This window comes from Cibotium barometz, chromosome 54, assembly GCF_041138505.1.
Source record: "Cibotium barometz isolate CiBa-2024 chromosome 54, ASM4113850v1, whole genome shotgun sequence".
Classification (NCBI taxonomy): domain Eukaryota; kingdom Viridiplantae; phylum Streptophyta; class Polypodiopsida; order Cyatheales; family Cibotiaceae; genus Cibotium; species Cibotium barometz.
In genome coordinates, this window is record NC_141099.1 from 33740128 (window position 1) to 33762385 (window position 22258).

General features: G+C 44.5%; 2 protein-coding genes across 2 annotated transcripts in view; one reads left to right on the forward strand and one right to left on the reverse strand.

Moving 5' to 3' along the window:
* The first annotated feature begins 3490 nt into the window (after positions 1-3490).
* The window catches only part of LOC147608070 (serine/arginine-rich splicing factor), a 51123-nt gene continuing 32355 nt past the window's right edge, over positions 3491-22258 (forward strand). The window contains exons 1-5 of the mRNA XM_086789715.1: positions 3491-4505; positions 4675-4726; positions 5049-5150; positions 5255-5328; positions 5432-5626. Of these exons, the coding sequence (XP_086645841.1) occupies positions 3621-4505; positions 4675-4726; positions 5049-5150; positions 5255-5328; positions 5432-5626 (1308 nt within the window). The 5' untranslated portion in view covers positions 3491-3620. The remainder of the gene's footprint in view (positions 4506-4674; positions 4727-5048; positions 5151-5254; positions 5329-5431; positions 5627-22258) is intronic.
* LOC147608071 (uncharacterized) lies at positions 16811-18287 on the reverse strand. The gene has a single exon (XM_086790063.1). The coding sequence runs from the start codon at positions 18035-18037 to the stop codon at positions 17567-17569; it is 471 nt and encodes a 156-aa protein (XP_086646189.1). The 5' UTR covers positions 18038-18287; the 3' UTR covers positions 16811-17566.

The following is a 22258-nucleotide window of genomic DNA, read 5'->3' on the forward strand; positions in this document are numbered from 1 at the left end:
ATATGAGGTAGCTTGGTTGAGAAAGCTACTTTGCAGATTTGGGTCTATCAGTGGATAGACAAGTTGTCATTTTCTATGACAACATTAGCAGTATACAGTTGCCAGGAATCCAATTTTTCATGCTCGCACGAAGCATATAGAGGTCCACTATCATTTTGTTAGAGAAAAGGTTTTGGTAGGAGACGTTGACCTTGTTTATGTCAGCACACAGGATTAGGTAGCTGACATCTTCACCAAAGCATTAGGTACAGAGAAGCTTCGCATATTCAGGGCTTCGCTTGGTGTACATGAGATGGAGTTGAGCTCGAGGGGGAGTGTTGAGATATCGAGCTCATCTAGTGAGGCGGTGGACACTGATGACTCGCCTGGGGGATAGGCCCCACACTTACACCACTGGTATGGTTGGTGAGATCATGGGTGATATGCGGCCAGTGGGATGACAGGATGTGTGACAACCATTCTAGAGACTGGCACAGTTATAGCGCCAGCTCATTATTTAGTTAGGTTCACACTATAGAGAACCCTAGTATGTATTTGGTTGAGTACCTCTTCATATAATGTGTACTCTTTTGAGTGTTGAGTGAAGAAGAAGAAGATTTTCAGCCTCTCACCTTGTGTGTTCTCTTTTAGGGTTTTGTGAGTGTGTGTGTGTGTGTATAATTGGCTTGTTAATGACCTAGTAAAAGGGCGATAAGTCGAAAATAATTCAAAACCTTAATTGGAGTCTAATAGCAAATATTGAGGCTCCATGGATAGAATCAAATACTCTAATCAACATGCTAACATTGTAGAGATGACAATCTTCACAACAATAAGAGTTAGGGGAGGTGGATTAAATCTAGGAGAGGTGGAGATGATTGTGGAAAAGGGCGCCCTCCCTCTAGGAGATCTATATAAGTGGGTTTCTCTCTCTCTTGTGAATAAGAGGAAAGAAGGCTATGCTTAAGCTTTGTGCTTTCCCATATACTTGGTGGTTCCTTTGTAGGCATATACAGTTCTCTATTGCATTAAGGTAATCATGGTGTTTATTATGTTCTTTACATTGCTTAGTGCTAATTGTCTCACTTGTGTGAATAGCTAGATCAATGGGATTGATTACCACATAGTCTGGACACCTACACTCACTAGTCCTTAGGCTAAAGGCTTAAATTAATCCACCTAGAATAAAACTTTGAAAATGAATATGTTGAATGCAAGTTTTAAATTGAGGTTATGGTGAAAACACACCTATTGTGGTTGTAGTACACATGTATATGAAGTATTTTATAGCTTGATCCTCTCCGAGTTTGCCAGCATTGGTTGAGCTGGCAAACTCATTGGTTAGATGGTATATTTAGAGTGGAATAGCGAATATGTAACGATAGTATCCCAAAAGCTAGGTAGATCTTTGATTTTGTTGAAGAATTTTGTCCCATTGATATATTTTGGCACATTGTACACTTTCATTTTACTTGCTAAAACTTGTTGGGCAATGTAAGAGTTGACTGATTAGCCAAGTTATCTAGGATTTCTTTACACATCCTTTGTTAAAGGATGATACATTTAGAAATAAGTGTAAAGAAGGATGTCACATTTATCTAGGATTTATGTGCACATCCTTTGTCAATAAGGATGACACATTTAGAAATAAACCCGTCATTTACAAAGAGGACAAACTCTAAGAAGTTAAATGTGATAGCAAAATAAATTAAAGTAAATGACCCACTTTTACCAAGATTGACAAAATGCTTAGGCCAAAAACTAAAAGAAATTGAAGCTCTTTTCACTTAATTAAAAAAATGGCAAAACACAGTCATGTTTTCATTTTGTTTGATTCTATTTAAAACACCACATGCAATGATAAGGAAAACAAATAGATTTGCAACTACAAACTACGATGCTCCACTCATTCACATTTAATGTATTTGTATTAAAAATGATATTACAAATAAATGGTAAAAAATCCTAGCCCTTGGATCAAGTAAGATTTTGACTCAAGGGAGTTGATGATGAGGGAATAGCCATGGGAACATATAAGGCTTTTAATGAGCAGAGAGCTCAAGCGTCAACCTCAAAGCAAGCAGCCAAAGAGCTTGAGGCGCAAGCCCGAAAGGCTATAATGGTCCCTGAACATGGAAATAGGAGTCCAAAAGAAGAAGATGTGAAAGAGCATGTGCAAAATCATGATGCACGATCATTTGTCAAGGAGGACAACATGAAAGAGGTAGTGCAACTGCTCACATAGTCCTTCAAAATGCCAGGATAAAAAAATAACAATTTTCAATGTTAGTTATTAACTTCTTTAAACCCATCCCAAGTTTTTAGAAATGTACATACTTGAAACAAGTAACATTAATACTTTTAATGTGAGTTTTTTTTTTCGTTGAGTAGATCATATGATTAATTAACATTTTTTTTTCATCACATGTAGGTGCTTTTTCCTTGCCCGTGAGCTCATTAGTACCATGGTCGTGCCTAGCCATGTACGAATGGGGATCCTTCAGTGGGCTTTGAACCTTTGACCGATCGGTCAAGAGGCATAGACACATGCTGCTGGGCTATTAACCCATTGGCACTTTCAATCTGAGTTATTTAATGAAGAAAATGAAAAGTGTAACTTCTTTTTCCTATAATGTTAACCAAATCGTAGACTTGGTTAACTACATTTTTCAATCCAAAAAGCTTAATCACACATAATTTCTTAAAATAAGGTGTAATTTTTTTGAATTGGCTAAAATTAGAAAGGACAACACAATGCATACACCCGCCACTACTTGCTTAGTGAGGGCTTGAACCCATGACCTTGGGACTCTCAAGCAACACCTCGATCCACTGCACTAACTCGCGATTGGCATAAAGCATAAATTTTCAAAATCAAGGGTAATTTTGATTAGCTTGTATTTTTTTTTCTTTTGCGTAACACCAAAACAGTATGAATTGCTGGCCGAACACCCCCGGTGGACATGGAGCGCCCACATCACCCTCATGACTAAGTGACACATCATAAATCAGGAGGGATCTATGGTTGGAAAGAGGTATCGTGATTGGGATGATTTGATCAACACCATTGGATTCTCAAGTGAACTATGGGTGAGCTGTGGGTAAACTTGGGGTAAACTAGGGGTGAACTTGCAGGTAAAGTCGAGGTGAACTAGGGAGACGTTTTCCGGCAAGAAAGTGAACTAGGGAAACATTTTCCGGCAAGAAAGTAAACTAGGGAACAAAATATCAAGATTTAAATTTAAAAACACTCTCCACAACCTGCTGGAATGTATAACATAGTGGTTAGATGTTGAAAGCTTGACCGATTGGTTGCAAGTTTGAATCCTCTTTTACATTGAGCTCAACCCCTCCAAAATTTTGTAAGTCCAAGTCCCAAAAATCCCCATAGTATACCCTAAGTTCACCCCTCCTGAGTTCACTTGCCCGACGAGAATCCGACAGTTCAGTTTAGACAAAATCGTGACGCCTCATCCCTCTTGATTCATAATGTGTTATTTAGACCCGTGGCCACATCACCAGCTTAGTCCAGTCCAGCTTCCGGAGTGTAGTGTCGTCGTCTCTTGAACTCTGCCGTAAAGTGATTGCCCAGTGAAGGTCGTACACACATTCTTGTCGTACGCTCATATCCTCTTGTCTCTATGGATGAAGAAAAGGCCGCAGCTTACTATGATGAGATGCTCAGAAAGGGGGGAGGCGCTGCAAGGCTAAAGCAAGGCCTTGGCTATGGCACACAGTCATCTGATCTCCCCACGGCCAACGCCGGCAGCCCTCACCCTTCGTTTTCCAGCTTTGTGAAGGGTGGCAGCCATGCAGACAGTGTTGCAAGGTTTGAGAAAGAGAACCGGCTTGCCTCCGTTCGAGATAAATTGAAAAAGCGCCATGGAGCCCATGATGATGATGATTCACTTGATCATGATGGACATCTTGCAAAAAGGCACCCCAGTCCGAGAAGTCGAGACAGAGACCATACATCAAGCATAGAGAGGGACAGGAGACACAGGCATCAGAACCATGGATCACATAGTGGTAGCTCTTGCAGTAGAGACCACAGATCGAGTAGCCATAGTTCTAGTGCAAATAGTCATGATTCCAGCCCCAAGAGGACTAGTAGTAGGAGTGGCAGCAGACGTCGCCATCGCAGCCGTAGCCTGTCAGATAGTAGTAGGAAGAGTAGGTCATCATCTCGTTCACGTTCCTGGGAAAGAAGCATCTCTTCAGATGACAAGAAGGCAAGAAGAAAGCGGGAAAGCACAAAGAGAGTTAGTAGGACAAGCAGGCCAGTGAGACGGTCTTCAAGAAGATCCAGGAGTCCATCTTCAAGGTCATATATCTCAGATAATCACCAGCATTCTCACCGAGGATCTAACACGGGCAGTCACCGGTCCTTGCATCGTAGTCGTAGAAGTCGGTCACCATACATGGAGAGGAAAGGGAAGACCGAACCTAGCAAAGAAGACACGCTGAGGGCAAAGAAGCCAAAGACTTATGATTATTCTAAACTTATTCCAGGGTTTGATAACATGGTAAGTCATTGGTTCAACCACCATCCATTTGTTTCATTGCTTGGCTTATTGGTCCTTTCACAGTATTTTCACAGTATGGAGTAGAAACCTTGAAATGCCTGGCCATGTGTTTTCAAGTTTAGGTTATGCTCCGCCTCATCTGATTCAGTTCTTGGAGAAAATTGTGCAGACTCCAGGGGAGAAGGTTAAAGAGAAAATGAAACTCCAGCTTTCAGAAACTGGTAGGAGCAGGCTTCTGGCTCCTTGTTTTCAACCTTGCATTCCTTTTATGTCATACAGGGTCTTAGGGGCTTTACAAATCATTTTTGGATGAGCGGGTGAGGCTTAGATGGATGGGCAATTATGCCTGTCCATGCTCAACCAACCCCTTCTTGCATCAAATTCTGTGACAGCCCTGATGGGCGGCGGAGATACGTAAAGACCCATATTGAGTTAGCGTGTCTTGTGAAATCTAGCATGCTTTTTGGCAATGGTTATTGACTAGGTAAGGTTATAGTGGGAGAACACAATGGGCATGGTAAATTATACCTGGTTGTTTTGCAGTTTCTAAAGATAGCGCAAAGGGAATGAGCAGTGACTGGGAGCGATTTGACTTCAACAAGAATGCTCCATTAGATGATGATGCCAAACTTGACTATTTTGGAGGTTAGTTCTCCATGTAATTCGTTTTTAATATTAGCTTGTATCTGCCCAGATTCTTACATGTTTCATTCTAATTTTGTGGTTACGGTTGCTTGTCTACCTTCTAGATGGTACGGGAGCTCATGATGACACTGGCTTTCTTCAGAATACCGGCAGCACCTTTTTGTCTTCTTGTAGTCAAGTAATAGAACTATCGTTATTTTATGCCTGTTTTTGTTCTTAGACAGATGGCAATCTCAGTACATTACTCAAATTTGGTTTGGATTCTTTGGTGATTTGTGCAGGCAAAAAGAGAAGCACAAATACAAGAAGCTCATGATGCTGCCATTTTTGGTCCACCCACGGGTATGTCCAGAAAACAGACAGGTTCCTATAAAAAACAGTCTAATAGTTTTTCTATGGAAGGATCAGCCACGGGTACTGATACCATGGTGCATGTGGAGGAGACTCCACCCACTAACAATCTACTAAGTGATCAGGTAGATTGCCATTTTTTTCTTTTGGCAAGTCACTATTTCAATTCTGTCTACATTATGGAACGTTCTCATGTTAAGGAGAAGTTTATAAGAGTGCAGAAGGTTATATACAGTTAAGGTATGACTCTATGAGGGTGGTGTCTTTGATCCCAAGGTATTAGAGTGTCTCAGTTGACGCCGAAAATTGAGCTTTTACCTCATTTTTCTTTTGTTTGTAAAGAGAGTATTTTGGAAGCATCGTTTCTTAAGTATGCGTTGTTGTATGACGTAAGATGTGAAACACATGCATTTGCACAATCTTCATGCGAGTTGTGGCAGCCAGTCTATGCTTTGATGTTTCCATTCAAAAAAGTGTATTTTCGTAACCAGCTACTGAATGACAATAATATGTGAAGGATAAGTTCTGGCCATGGTTTTTGTTTGAAGATACCTTCATTGTGGGCTCTTCCATCGTAAACGTGAGCAGCAAAGGAGCAGCAGCGAGAACAAGAGGAAATTTTGCCCACATGGAGTAACATGCTGGAGGGAATCTCCAGGGTTTAAGTCAGGGGAAGATGTTGGTAGGCGCGCCCCTTGTCACGTCCTCACATCTAATCCCACATTTGGCAGCAATATTAGAGCATTTAGGTCTTATAACAGCTGGCAGCATGTGCACATGCCACATCAGCAGCCCACACACCCACATGTGTGAAAACACAGTATTTAATGCTGATTTATCTGAGTCATTGACAAGAAGAGCTGGCCGACAACATTTACACTGGCCGACTTGCATGTCTAGGGCCTATATAAGGCTAGGCATCATTGTACATCAAACCATCTCTCTCCATCTTGGAGTTGGATCATGTCGAAGTAGTCAGTAGCCCTTTTGGGAAGGCCTATGGCCTATCTAACCTTTTTCTATGCACATAATATATCATACTGGAAAACCTCTCTCTCTCTCTCTCTTCTCTTATCATCTTGCATCAAGGTTCCTACTACAGAGTGCTTAAGGGCTGTGATTAAGGCATGAAGGCTTCCGCTATGTCACATTGGTATCATAGCATCATCACCAAGCACTGCAGGTCCCACAACTTCACATAAGAATATGTAAAGTTCCCATACCTGGACTAGTAGTCCTACAAGGATTAGTAAGCCACACCCACCCTACTTTCATCATGTGAGGACCAACCTCCTGTTAGAAGTCATCTCCTGTCTATTTTTATACACCAGGGCCTTTGTTGTGGGTGTGCCTGCCCTTATGAGGTGTTTTCTCATTTTTCCCCACTCTCCGTATTTTTCCCCATTTTTTCCCTATTTTTCTGTGGCATGGGAGGCAGTCTAGTAGTGGCAGGAGGACCCTGAACCTGGCCAACTGCATTTGTGGAGATTCTGGAAGTGGCCGACTGCACTGCATGAGTTGTAGGACTTTTCTGCTGCCGGCCGACCCACTTTGCTGCTGGCCGACTGTGATTATTCAGTCGTGGAGGTTTCTTGTGTCCAGTCGGCTGCCCTACAACAGGCCGACTACTGATGGGGGCCATATAAATAGGCTCCCAGTCCCCATATAAATAGGCTCCCAGTCCCCATACCATTTTGTATCATACTTCGGGATCTTCTTGTGTATATAGAGGAGAGTTACACGCCTCTATCTCTCCCTCTCTTGCGCTGCGTATTCTGACATGGTATCAGAGCCCTAGGCTCTAGATAGTTCTTGGGATTTGTGTGAGCAAGATGTGGACTGTTGTGTTGCTGATTGGTGGACGGTACGGGAGTGTTTGGGACGAGGAGAAGCAAGAGAACGGCGGGCTGATTTGCTGGACAGCCACTTGCAGGTATTAGTTCTTCTTTGTTCCCACCCACCTACCCTTTTCAGAGTACATCTCCACAATGGCAGATCTGTTTGAGATGGCCGAGAGGCATGTGAAGATCCCGACACTCCCCACGTTCGCGGTGGACTGTCAGTTGGACGGGAGCAACTATGGCATATGGAAGGTTATGATGGAATCTGTTCTGGAGTCTTACGACCTCGCAGATTTCGTCGTTGTTGGGGTTCCACGGTCGGAAGTAGAGGAAGGGGAGTTACCGTCGATCCGAAAGGACTGGGAGGCTCAGACACAGATGTGGGATCGTTTCAACGCCAAGGTCCGTTCGTTTATCTTTCTCAACTGCACACCGCAGGTAATCAATCATGTAAAGCATATGACGCTGGCCAGAGGTATATGGCAGCATTTGGCCTCTCTTTACAACATGGTATCGCCCATGAAGAGGATTTCCTTGGAAGTACAGATGCGGGTTATGAGCCCTGCAAAGTCGTCGACGATACGGGAGGATATTAACAAGCTGCAGGCTCTTCAGCAGGAAGTTCTTTAGGCTGGGAAGGAGATATCGTCAGAGGACATGGCCATAACGTTGTTGTCATACTTGCCCTCTCAGTACTCAGCATTTTACTCGTCGTTGATTACCAGTGGCAGGCTCAGCACCATCACGTGGGAGGAGCTTGTGCCCATGGTCTTGGACCAGGAGGAACGATTCACGAACTCTCCTCAGGGTGGAGGTTCGGAGGCCTTAACTGGCCAACAGTCGAAAGGCCGTAACACGGGCAAAGGGAAGGCTTCGTCGGAGAAGTCTTCTGAGAAGAAGTCCGTTACTGACCGTGAGAAACTCAAGGCGGAGAGGACTTGTAATGATTGTGGCGAGAAAGGCCACTATTGGAGGCAGTGTCCCAAGCGGAAGACCGAGAAGGGTGAAGATTCCTCAGCAGCAATCATGAAGACTCCGACTTTTGTGCACTTGGAGGTGGTGGACACCGATGTTTCATTTTCTTCAGGCAGGGAGGAGATTGGAGGACTCTCCGCGACGGATACTCGGGGGTGGATTCTAGATAGTGGTGCTTCGAGGCACATGCCTCCTTCCCGTTCCAGTTTACAGGATCTCTGCAGGTTTTCTGGTCACATTCTTACAGGGGATACATCCACTATCCCAGTTCACAGTGAGGGCAGGATGGAGATAGTTCCCGATGGCAGAGGGGGGAAGCATTCCTCCCAGGTGTTGTATGTTCCGTCACTTGGTTTTCATCTGTTGTCAGTGCATCAGGTTTGCAAGACTGGCGTATGGGTGGAGTTTGATGAGCACTTTGTTGCTCTCCGGGATAAAGCAACAGGCCAGGTAGTTTGGGAAGGCGGAGTGGAGAATGGAGTTTACAAGCTTTTAGCACTCTCTCTCCCAGGTCCTCAGGTTTGTGATGAGTAGCAGTCTGGTAATGGCCACTTAAGTGGATACGCTGTAGGCCTAGGCTTTCTGGGACCAGATAGTGGATAGCTTGCCAGTAGATGGCAGCAGTTTGGCAGGAACTCTCCAGTATTGATGTTGGTAGTTCTTGTGTTCGTCAATCAGAGGAAATTGAACAGGTAACTTATGCTCTGATGTCTCGTAGTATTTGGGACAAAGAACCTCCAGTAGATGAGGATGTTCTTTCCATGGGGACCTTTCGGAAAGCCAAGCAGGTGGCAGTTGATTACTTGCAGAAGGAGGTGCATACTCCAGGCTTTGTGGTTCCGGATTTAGAGGGGATAGTTGACAGGTTTCAGAAGGCCTTGCGAGGTTTCTAGGACTTGTTTTTGCACCGTAACAGGTGTTGATCCTTGTGGGCTGCGTGATGCCTCTTTGACTCAGAAGCATAATGGTTCGTTGATTTGGTTGATGGACACCAGATTGGACGGGAGCTTCCTGATGAGGTAGTTGAGCTCATGGTTGCGGATGACTCTTTGGGAGGCATGATTGCGTTTCCTGTGGTTTTTGCGGCATGCGAAGGATCATGGACTCTTGTACACAGGAGGGGGATTGTTGGTTGGAGTCCGACTCCACGGTTGGAGTGACTAAGTTTGGGGAGGAGATCCGGACACGAGGAGATCTACTTCAGGCCCAGGAGCAGTTTTACGGAGCAGTAAGAGGCAGTCATCTTTTGCCTTGTCGTCGCAGACAGAGGCAGAGTACCGGGCTGTTTATGATGCTGCTTGTGAGGTTGTGAGGATGCAGAGGTTGCATTGCAAGTTTGAGCTTCCACTGGAGGAACCCATGGTCATCCAGAGGCACTTTGTTCGTGAAGAGATCGTTGCTGATGACATCTTGCTAGAGTTCTGTTCGACGGAGGACAGTACGGTGGACCTCTTCACGAAGTCGCTATCTCAGGATTTCAGGAGCTGAGAGGGGGTGTTAGAAGTCATCTCCTGTCTATTTTTATACACCAGGGCCTTTGTTGTGGGTGTGCCCGCCCTTATGAGGTGTTTTCTCATTTTTTCCCATTTTTTAACTATTTTTCTGTGGCATGGGAGGCAGTCTAGTAGTGGCAGGAGGACCCTGAACCTGGCCGATTGCATCTGTGGAGATTCTGGAAGTGGTCGACTGCATTGCATGAGTCGTGGGACTTTTCTGCTGGCTTGCCGACCCACTTTGCTGCTGGCCGACTGTGATTATTCAGTCGTGGAGGTTTCTTGTGTCCAGTCGGCTGCCCTACAGCAGGCCGACTGCTGATGGGGGCCATATAAATAGGCTCCTAGCCCCCATACCATTTTGTATCATACTTCGGGATCTTCTTGTGTATTATATAGAGCGTAGTTACACGCCTCTATCTCTCCCTCTCTTGCGCTACGTATTCTGACACCTCCACCCCAGGGGCATCATACTTGAACCACAAGGGCATTGTCGTAGTTCTCAAGGGCATTGTCATAAGGGTTGTACAAGTCCAAGCAAGGTAAATGCAAGCAGTTAAGAAGCATCCTGAAGGTCAGGCATGCACTAGGCGAATCATCAGCATTTAGCCCATGGAAGTTAGGTCCTCAAAGGAGTATCTCGGTGGCTTCCTGGGAAGAGGAGCTGTTGCTTCAGTTAGGTGCCTTGATCAACCTCTATGATCAATCATAAGTCAGTGCGTTCAGGGACAAGGGTATGCATGCAAGGGAGAAGCATTGGAACAAATGCACAATCATGGAGTGGAATTAGAAGCTAAATAGGAGATTCAATTAAGTTGCCATGGAAGAAGTATGACAAAGTTGGTATCCGAGAGTAGTCAAGGGATGATGACAATCATCCAAAAAAAGACAGAAAAAGTTGGATCCCCGTCCAAGGTCACCGCAAAACGTTTCACTGCTGAAACGAAACTTGCTGAAACGATTCATTTTGGAATGAAACGTTTCAACACCGGGAGGTGGCCACTGAAACGATGGACCGAAACGATTATATACATAAAATCTGAACATTGAGGGCTCAAATCTGAAATTTCAGATTTGGGCTTTCAATTGGAGAGAGGAAGTGTAATTTCCCCCTCCAATTTGGGGGCCCAAATCTGAAATTTCAAATTTGGGCCTTCAAACTTAATTACTATAATAGCGTACAATCAAGAAAACAAAAGTACCAAAATCATATAACCAATCGGTAATTACCAAACAGAATTTAAAACTACAAGTCTACAATACATTATTGATTGTATCCATGGACAGTGATTTCCTCATACTTAGTCATACATGTAACATTAAAAAAAAGCATGCCTCATGAGGTCATGACCATTGAATCATTGACAAGATCAAGATTTCTAATAACTTAAAGTTTTAACATGATTTAGTGGCAATGGGCATGCACGATTAAATAAGAAATGTAATAGTTAACTCGGCATTATTGGAGTCCAAAAAAGAAGTGCAATACATCAAAAAAGACCATGACATAAATAAAGTCCTAGGCTCTCTTAGCCTAGTTGCTATCATCATTCTCACACTTAGAGGGAGTGGGAGTAAGTTTGGAGGGTAAAGGATCCATCTCTGTAGTCCATCTAGTGGACTGTCCACATCTCCACGGCCTTCTCGGCGGGTTCTTGCTCTCCAAATGTCTCTCCAATGGATGTCTCCTCATGATCATGGGTTGCACTACACCAATTAGGGGGTTTTGTCCCAAATTGGACAAAACCCCCAAATTTGGGCAAATGGGCATTCAATTCGATGCCCGAATTTGGGTGTTTTTATCATTTTTATCAAAATTTCAATTTCAGCAAGAACCCCCAAATTTGGGCATCGAATTGAATGCCCGAATTTCTAAAATTTTTGAAATTGAAATTTTTCAGAAATGGGCATTCAATTCGATGCCCAAATTTGGGGGTTTATTCCTTTTTTATCAAAATTTCAATTTTTGCAAGACAAAAAAAGGGTTGAGGGAGCTCTCTTTTTTTAAATTTCAATTTCTAGAGAGAGAGAGAGAGAGAGAGAGAGAGAGAGAGAGAGAGTTCTTGCATTCATGAATCATGAGAGAGAGAGAGAGAAATGAAATGAATATGATATATAAACGTCTCTAAGAGGCCTATGAGAACAAAACTGAGAGTACTTCTGAAGTTGGTGTCTCATCAAAGAGAACAACTAAATGAGACTAAAAAGTACAATAAACTGATTGTCCTATAGTTATAAGAACAGAACTGTAAGACTCCGAGATGATACTGAGTAGAAAATACAAGAAAATACTGAAAAATGTATATCAGGTAGATCTATCAATTGAAGTGTTGCCCTCTCCTTAGATCAAGTATCTCCGCCATGGGGCTGTCTAGAATGGAGAGGTCGTAGAAGTGAGGTAGGCACCTCCGATGCCGAGCAATAATGGCTTTGATCTGGCGATGGTGAGGATGCCGTGGTGGGCCTGGCCGACGGGCACGACATAAGATAACTGCTCTATCAGGAGCGTGGTCGGTGCCCTGATGGCCCAATGGAGGAGGTATCAGGAGGTGTGGGGGCTGGGTTGCTGGTGCTAGTGCCGAAGAAATCTGTCAGGGTCCTCTGTCTAGGTATACATCATGGTTGGGCCTCCTGTCTGCCAAGAGGGTCTCTCTGTGTCTCCTGAGCTCAAGTAGAAACAATCCCAGGCATAAACTCCATGACCCTGCGTAACGGCCCAAAACCCTCTTGGAAGAGGCAGTGATGTACATCGGCACATGTAGTGTTCCTCTGTCTCTACCTCCTGGTGGCATAGCTGACAAATGCGGTCATCCACGATCTGATGCACATATCGCCCGCAGCTGGTGTGATGAGGTCCGGATCTGTCCAATGGCACAACGTATCCCATGTGATAGGTGTACATCCATGTACGCCGGGCGGGTGATAAAATCATCCGGTGAGAGGTGTGGAAAATGGCTCTTGTAATGAGCCATTTTCGTGCCCAAGGGCTCAAGGAGGCTAGTCCATGTCCTCTTTGTGTCCACTCTGATGATATCCATCCTGATCACGCGGTTTTGCTCTGAGCGGGTGAGATCCAAAAATGGACAATCCAGACTGTACTGAAAGGGTAGTAGTGCCTCTATCCGCAAACCATGTAGGTCAAACCATGATCTCATCTGAGCGTACCAACGATGAGTGTCTCCATCCTCTGCCAGCTAGTTGTATGGATGAGGTCAATGCCAATCGGGAGTACCTCTGCTGAGGGAGCTCCCATAGCCGGTGTAAAAAGGTAACTGCCTGGAATAGGGCCTCGGTTACTACTGGTGGGGCACCGAGCTCAGCCCGAACAATCTCATGTGGTACTGATGATTTGCTCCGAATCATGCGGGCAATCATCATAATCAGTGGTCTCTCCATTTGCCTCCATCCCTCATCTGTCCCTCTCTAAGATCTGTTGTATACTAGGTCCCCAAATTGGAGCTCCGTACAGGAGGGTCGGTGTGACAAGCGTATCAAATAGCCACAATTTGCTTCGTGGCTCCTGAAACTATATGTGTGCACACTGCCTCTCAAGTGTCCCCAAGGCTGCATGCCCTCGAGCTAATCTAGCTGCTGCTGCCTCCTTGAGAGAGAGAGAGAGAGAGAGAGAGAGAGAGAAGGCTGTCCGTCCGACGAGAGAGAGAGTGAGAGTGTGTCGAAGGGAGAGAGAGAAAGAGAGAGTCGAAGAGAGAGAGAGAGAGCACTGTCGAAGAGAGAGAGGGAGAGTGTCGAAGAGAGAGAGAGAGAGAGAGAGGGGGGGGGCTACCTTGCAGCTGTAGACGCAGACGAGAGAGAGGACTGTCGAGCAGCGCCCCCGAAGAAATCGCAACATTTTTTTTTTCACATTTTTTACAAGAACTGCCTGCCCTGAAACATTCTACGTTTCACTCCATGCATGAAACGTTTCACCAACGTTTCGCCTTTCGCATTTCAAGGGAAGTGAAACGTGTTTCGCGGTGACCTTGTCCCCGTCATCAAGCTCAGCAAGAGGGGATGTCACGTGCTCACACATGGACATGGCTAAACCTCACATCTAATCCCACATTTGGCAGCAATATTAGAGCATTTAGGTCATATAACAGTCGGGAGCATGTGGACATGCCACATCAGCAGCCCACAGACCCATGCGTGTGAAAATGCAGCATTTAATGCTGATTTATCTTAGTCGTGGACAAGAAGAGCCGGCTCAACAGCATTTATATTGGCCGACTTGCATGTCTAGGGCCTCTTTAAGGCCAGACATCATTGTACATCAATTTTTGAAGCTGAAGTTCTGTGCTGCAGGAGGGAGCCAAGTGGTCACCCACCTTCTGCCCCAGCATCCCCCTCGCCCCCAGTTGTCTGAGTGCAAAATGAGTAATATAGAGACATGCAATGGAAGACTTACACTAACTCAAAAGCAGTCACAGATACCTAACTACTGTATGTATATTACAGATGTGAGCGAATTGCTCAATGGTCAAGCATGCCAAAGAGCAACCACGTCGAAATTCCAAATCCTCTTTGTGAAGGCTGGACACTGGCTGAACTGAAGAGAAGATTCTTGCCTACCGCTTTGCTGCACTTCTAGGCTTGAGAAGTGTTGGCTGTAGCACAAAGCACAAGAATGAGGAAAAGGGAGTGGGGCCTATTAATAGGTCTGTTTTAGGCCTTCTTACAGGCCGACCTTGGTCTGTAATGCATCTGCAAATCAGTAGAGTCCAGGCTGGGCAGCGTTCGTCAGGGACGGGCTATGGGACCTGGACGAGAGAATGGGTGCTGAGAGGGTGGCGGACAGGTCAGCTGGGTCTGGACAGGCCTGATTGGTCAGGTGGGCAATAGGTTGGTCAAGTTGGCCGTAGTTGGGGCAACCAGCCAATCATCTGACTAGCAGATAGGGGGGCTGATGGCCCTTTAAATAGGCTCCTCTCTTCCCAGTTCAGTCAACAATCAGTAGTCATAATTTTATCGGATGTGCTTGCGTGTCATGTGTTTGAGTTTTTTGTAGTCGTTTTTCCTGTGCTAAACAAGTGGATCTAGCCAATAGTCTTACATTTGGTAACAAAGCCTAAGTTTTTTTGCAAACTTTTTATCGGTTTATGTACCTGGTGTCACGTGCATCCCGCACTTGGATGCCACGTGGACATATCTGAATAAGAATGTGCAGGACCCGGAGTGGAAAATTGGTCCCATGTGAGCCCAGTCCGGGATGAGTCAGCCAGGGTTCCACTCTATGCGTCCGAGGTCAGGTGTGCATTGTCCTGCACATGATGGATGCAGTGCCAGTCCGCGGTGTGAGTCTCCCTTTGGAATGATGTCAAATGTTATGTGTATCTGGTTTGCACTAGATGCCAGACCTCTGTGTAGGCATGTAGGTTTGCATGTAGAGATGGGGCCAGCCCATAGGGCTACCCCAAGACTAAGACCAACCTCTTAGTGTGGGCATGGAGGTGGTGTAGAACCAGGGCCAGGAGCGCCCCGGTTGTGCCCACCAGCCATGACTTGGGCTGGAAGGGGCTGTCGGCCAGCGCTATGGCCAGTAGACAGCCATCCGACTGGGCCCAGGCCCTACAGGAGCTGTCGGCCAGGTGTGGGACGGCCCACACAGGCTGCCCAGCAGCCCAACAGCCCATGCGCAGGGCTTCACAGCCCCAAATTGGTGGCTGGACAGAAGCGAAGGGAGGGCAGCAGCCCGCAATGTGAAACGTTGAAAATATAAGCATTAAATGCTTATTCAGCAAGTCATGGAGGACTTTTCTGCTGGCCGACTGAGTGCTTTTGGTAGACACATAGGAGGCGTCACATCTAAAAGAAGTAAGCAGACTCCTAGAGTGAAGCAAACTACCAGAAGAAGGACCAGACATTGTGATACACTTTGGGTAAGACAACTTAAGGAATTGACAAAAAATCGAAATTCAAAATAGGATCAACCAATTGAGAAAGAACTGAAGTCAGAATTAGACAAGGAGACAAAAGTAGAAGACAAGCTCTGGTACTACGAGGCTGCCTTAGCTCAAGGCCTTGGAGATATCTTGGCTTCTAATATAGAGCTCTATGGGTGTGGTGAGAGGTTCTAAGTGTCTATCTCAACTGGTGAATCTCTTTTAACATTTGCCTTGTATTAGTCTTCTAGCGATTTTTATATAGCCAAGGTTGTTTGATTTATTTTGATTCAATCTTGCTCTTTTACTCTAGAGATGGGTAAGGACTATTTTGAGAAAAGTGAGAGATTTGATGGTACTAAATACCACACATGGTCTATAAAAATGCAAATGGCCATGGTGGTAGAGAAGGATTATTGGGCCATAAGTAAAGGTGATTACAAAAAACCCACTAGGGATATAGGGATACAGAGGTACTAGAAGTTTGGGAAGCACTTGAAATGAAGGCTTTAGCCTTCCTTATCAAGGGATTAGATGATACACAAATACCACAAGTAGCAAGTGTCACCTCAGCCAATGAACTTTGACTAGGCTTAAAGGTACCTTTGGTCAAACCAATGCTGCTTCAAGACTTTGGTTAAGAAAGAGGCTTTATAGGCTTGACATGGGGAATAAGGATACTGTTGCAATCCATTTAAGTAATATCAAAAGTCTCATGAATCAACTTTCAGGGACTCGGGTAATTATTACATAAGAAGAAGTTGTCTTTGTGTTGCTCTCTTCAATGCACCCAAAGTTTGATAATGTGGTTAGTGTTATTGCCAATCAACCAAATTTAACCTTTGTTAGTGCAGCATCACATTTGGTAATGGAGGAAGCTCGACTAGGAGTTTCATTAGATGGCATTGAATCCTCAAGTGTGGAAGTACGTGTTACAGAATAAATCTGCCATAATATCCAAAGAAGAGAAGAGAAAGAAGAAGGAACCCAAACCTTGCTTTTACGAGAAAGGTCATATGATCAAAGACTATTTCCAAAAGAAGGCTGATGAAGAAAAGCTAAAGGGACTCAACGACAAGGAAGAGGCAAACATTGTCTCTACATCAATGGACAAAGGGTTGAGTAACATTGTAAATATATTTAGCCAATGGGCCTTTTTTGTATGTGTGTGCTTTTCAAGAACCTGAACTTGGTGAGAGCTTACCGTGCGAGGTGAAGCTAAACCAAGAGGGAGTATTGGAATTAATGGTTTAGCTTTAAGTATATCTTTAACCATTGTGGTGGGTGCTTTTACAAGGTGTAAGAGTATTGGTGCTTTTACAAGATGTAAGAGTATTGGAAATAGACCCAAAACTACAAGCACTCCATAAGCACATTAAGCAAAAAAGTAACTCAAGAAGACACAAGATGTAGTCCAGAAAGAACTAGGCACATAGTCCTTTTTTTCAAGTGCTAATACAAGAGTTAAACAATGGTTATCAAGAGCTAAGTGTGACCTCCCAATTTATAGGGAGAGGGAGAAGAGGGCGCCTACTTCCATGACATCATCCATGATGTCTAGTGCCCCTTGAGAGCATCTAAGGCCACCTCCAAGACCTCTTCAAATAGGGTGCCCACTTGACCCATGCCATGTGACACCCATGCCACCTAGACTCCTATTTCTGACTAGCTTATCGAGTCCCTTTTACTCCTTGTAAAAGCACCCACCACAAAGGTTAAAGATAATCCTAAAGCTAAACCATTTATTCCAATACTCCCTCTTAGTTTAGCTTCACCACGCAGGGTAAGCTCTCACCAAGTTCAAGTTCTTTGAAAACACACAAAAACATAAAATGTCCACTGGCTAAAAATATTTACAATGTTTATTCAGCCCTTTGCTAAAAAACATAGTTTGAATCAATAATGACAGTGTTGGCCTCTTCCTTGCCCTTGTCCTTAATCTCCTTCAGATTTTCTTCATCAACCTTTTTCTGAAAGCAGTCTTTGATTATATTACATTTCTTCTTACAGTAGAAGCAAGGTTTAGGTCCCTTCTTCTTCTTTTTCTTCTCTTTCTTGGACATCATGGCAGATTCTGTAACTGGTACTTCCACACTTGAGGACTCAATGCCATTAGTTGAAACTTCAAGTCGAGCTTCTTCCATGACCAAATGAGATGCTGCACTAACAAGGGTTAAATTTGGTTGGTTGGCAATAACACCAACCACATTATCAAACTTTGGGTGCATTGAAGAAAGCAATACAAAAACAACCTCTTCCTCGGTAATGATTACCCCTACCATTGAAAGTTGATTCATAAGACTTCTTATATTGCTTAGATGGGTTGCAACATTATCCTTGTCTCCCATGTCAAGTCTATACAATCTCTTTCTTAACCACAATCTTGAAGCAGCATTAGTTTGATCGAAGATACCTTTAAGTCTAGTCCATGCTTCATTAGCTGAAGCAGCTCCTGTGGTATTTGAGTGTCATCTAATCCTTTGACAAGGAAGGCGAGAGCCTTCATGTCAAGTGCTTCCCAGACTTTTTGTGCCTCTGCATCCCTGGTTGGTTTCTTGTAATCACCCTTGGTTATGGTCCAATAGTCCTTCTCTATCATGGCCATTTGCATTTTTATGGACCATGTGTGATACTTTGTATCATCAAATCTATCACTCTTTTCAAAGAAGTCCTTCCCCATTACTAAGATTTTGAAGAGCAAGATTAAGCAGAATTAAACAACTTTGGCTATTTAGAAACAATTGAAAGATTAATACAAGTCAAATGATAAAACCAATGTTTTAGAATCCGTCACCACAGCCATAGAGCTCCATATTAGAAGCTAAGAAGTCTCCAAGTCCTTGAGCTAGGGCAGTCTCGTAATACCAGGCTTTTTCTTCAGCTCCTTCCTTGTTTGATTCTCCCTTCTTAGTTGATTGCTCCCTTTTTGAATTTGATTTTTAGATTGTCCAACCCGAAATGTATCGAAATGCCTTGTCCTTTTTCTGACAGTTTGTTTTACTGTAGAAGTCTGCTCCCTTTTTCTGGATGTGACCTCCTCTGTGCTTTAAGTTGCAAAGTACTCCCTCTCGACCCATACTTGAGTATTTTGAAACTCAACGGACGAGTCTGAAGATACTTCTACCACCCCTTGTAACTGATTCCTTGGTATCTGAAGAAATTTCTATTATGTTCATTTCATCATACCCAGTAAGAACCTTTTACAAGTGATTTTCTCCTCTCACAATAATAAGTGTACACAAACCTTGCTCCAAAAATTGGACCCTCATAACTACACCATGGTAGACCCACCCACCAAAAATAGTTTGTTGAAACCAAGCTGTGGATTTGAATTATGATTTGGAAGACCTTTCAAATAATCTTCCCATTTTAGGCTTTCCCTTTTTTTGAATAATTCCAACTCACCAGCTCTTTAATTGACTGATTTCCGCAAGGCATTTGATACTGTGCCCAGAGAGCGCCTCTTTCGGCGACTACAGACACTAGGCATACCTTCAGACATGATGTGGGGCATATACAGGCTATATGAGCTGGTCTTTGGGAGAGTCCGATGCCCAGGAGGCTTGTCGGACACAGTTGCTAGCACCATTGGTGTGAAGCAGGGGTGCCCACTCTCCCCCACGCTCTTTGGGCTCTATATTGATGAGGTGGTCGATTACATCACACAGGGAGGAGGCTCTGAGGTTGAGCTATCAGGTATTACTGTCCATATTATGCTTTATGTTGATGACATCGTCTTGGTATCCGACACGCAGGTTGGGCTTCAAAGACACCTTGTGGCTCTTGATGACTTCTGCGCACAGCAGGGGCTCACAGTGAACCTTGGGAAAACCAAGGTTATGATCTTCCACACTTCACCCGTTGTCAGGAGCCACACTACTCTCACATTAGCAGGAGGGCGGGTTGAGGTGGTGAGCTCTTATGTTTACCTTGGCATCACATTTACTAGCTCAGCTGGACGCTTCTCCATGGCTCACGCAGTCTGAGACAGAGTGACCCGGGGGTATGCAGCTCTTGCTGGCCTTGAGCGTCAGTGTCATCAGGCACATTTTTAGGAACCCCGCACGAAGGGGTGGCTCTTTGATACATTAGTGACACCAGCCTTGATGTATGCAGCAGCGGTTTGGGCACAAGAATTGCAGCCTCCACATGGGTACAGCTGGAGAGACCACAGATCTTGATGCTCTCGAGGATGATACGCAGCAAACCATCCGTCCCGCATGACATTGTTCGAGCTGAGTTTGCTGCACCACCTATGGCAGTGGAGGCATTGTTCCAGACGATCTCCTTTATATACAGGATGAGGGAGATGCACATGGAGAGATTATCCCGCCGAGCTTTTGAGGCATCCAGACAACTGGCCGAGGTTGGACACACTAGTATGCACAGATGCTACAGTGGTTCTCACATCATGGTATAGATATTGAGCGGTTGCCACCTTTTCAGTATGATCAGTCTGCTCCACGGGGTTACCTCTCTCTCAATGAGAGGAACAGAGTGATGAGACAGGACATATGTCAGCACTACATACAGGAGACATGGACAGCACCAGAGAGCCCACTACCACCGAAGATGCTGTATTACAGAGACCACTTTATGAGCATCTCAGGGGATGGGTTTATACATCGACCGCGGTACATGGATGTATACATGCCACACAGCTCTCGCGTTGCTATTGGACAGCTACGAGTCTCATCACATCAGCTAGAGATAGAGGCTGGGAGAGCGGCACGGGTTCCTAGAGCTGAGCGGATATGCAGATTGTGCCGCGAGGAGGTGGAGACTGAGGATCACTTTGTATGTAGATGTAGAGCCCACCAGGGGGTCAGGGATAGATATGCAGGATTGTTTGAGGAGCACTCTTCACTACATAGTTGATGGAGGCCTCGGACCAACGACAGCTTGGCAGACTACTACTAGAGCTTCATAGTTCTCGAGAGAGACTCCTCCAGACACCCGCTCCCACTAGGGGTGGGAGACAGTCCCAGCTCACAGATTTCTTCCAGAGAGCTATGCCAGTGCCAGCTGATGTACCACGTGGGGTGACCGCACAGAGAGTAGAGGAATTGAGAGCCAGGAGGAGACCTAGACAGACTGGACATAGAGCACCCCGACTCCGTCATCGAGAGATAGCAGCTATCCGAATGAGATACCAGATGGAGACATAGGAGAGGCTAGCTCACTTTCATTCAGACTCAGGGTACATGTTCATGCCATTCACAGCCTCATTATCGGCGATGTATGATATCTTATATCTCTCTTATGGCACTGGATGGAGTTAGACATAGATCTGCATAGCATGCTTATACTACCCCTTCAGCATATAGAGATGCATCTTGCCTTAGCACTCCATCCACATCCCCACCCCCCTTATATTGTTTGTATATGGGCTCCACCGATCCATGATGATTCACAGTTGTATCCAGACACATGCACACTTTTTCTTTTGTTTCTTTTCTTCCGATGACCGGAAGAACACAGTTGTATTATTTTTTGTCTCATAGGCCGACTTCTCGTAGACGTTAATATATCTTTCTTTCTTTCTTTCTCACTGAAAAACTCTCTTTCATTCTCTCTCTCTCTCTCTCTAGCAATTAGAGAATATCAAATGCCTCACATAGAAGCCTCATCCAGCGTGATGGGTACTCTTACAAAAAGATTGGCTAGTATAATCTTAGCACTACTCCCTCTTTCTCTCAACAAGGTTTAGAGAATGCTTAGTAGAAGATGATTAGTGAGACATGAATCTTAATGAGAACTTAAACATTTCAAGTAGCCCCACACACACATGGGATACTTTTTTCATGAGGATAAGTCCCATTGAAAACATGAATTAGGAACTTAACACATAGTTAATTCCTACCCAAAATTGCATCACAAAGAGCTCAACCACAAGCTAGATATGCTCCACAAAGTACTTGACCAAGAGCTAGAACAAAACCTCACATAGAGAGAGTTGCCAAGGCTCTGATACCATATTGGAAATAGGCCCAAAAATACAAGCACTCCATAAGCACATTAAGCAACAAAGTAAATCGAGAAGACACAAGGTGTAGTCCACAAAGAACTAGGCACATAGCCCTTTTATTCAAGTGCTAATACAAGAGTTACACAATGGTTATCAAGAGCTAAGTGTGACCTCCCAATTTATAGGGAGAGGGAGAAGAAGGCGCCTACTTCCATGACATCATCCATGATGTCTAGTGCCCCTTGAGAGCATCTAAGGCCACCTCCAAGACCTCTTCAAAGAGGGTGCCCACTTGACCCATGCCATGTGACACCCATGCCACCTAGACTCCTATTTTTGACTAGCCATCTAGTCTCTTTTATTCCTTGTAAAAGCACCCACTACAAAGGTTTAAAGATAATCCTAAAGCTAAACCATTTATTCCAATAAAAAGGACTAGATAAGGTAGTCAAATTTAGAGTTTAGATGGCAAGGGAGTCACATGGCATGGGTCAAGTTGGCATCCTATTTGAGGAGAGGTAGGAGGTGGCCTTAGATGCTCTTAAGGGGCATTGTACATCATTGGAGATGTCATTCATTTAGGCACCCTCTTCTCATCTTG

Bases quoted from the DNA above. Each gene is read 5' to 3' on its own strand.
- LOC147608071 (XM_086790063.1), bottom strand. From the start codon at position 18,037: ATGGGAGACAAGGATAATGTTGCAACCCATCTAAGCAATATAAGAAGT.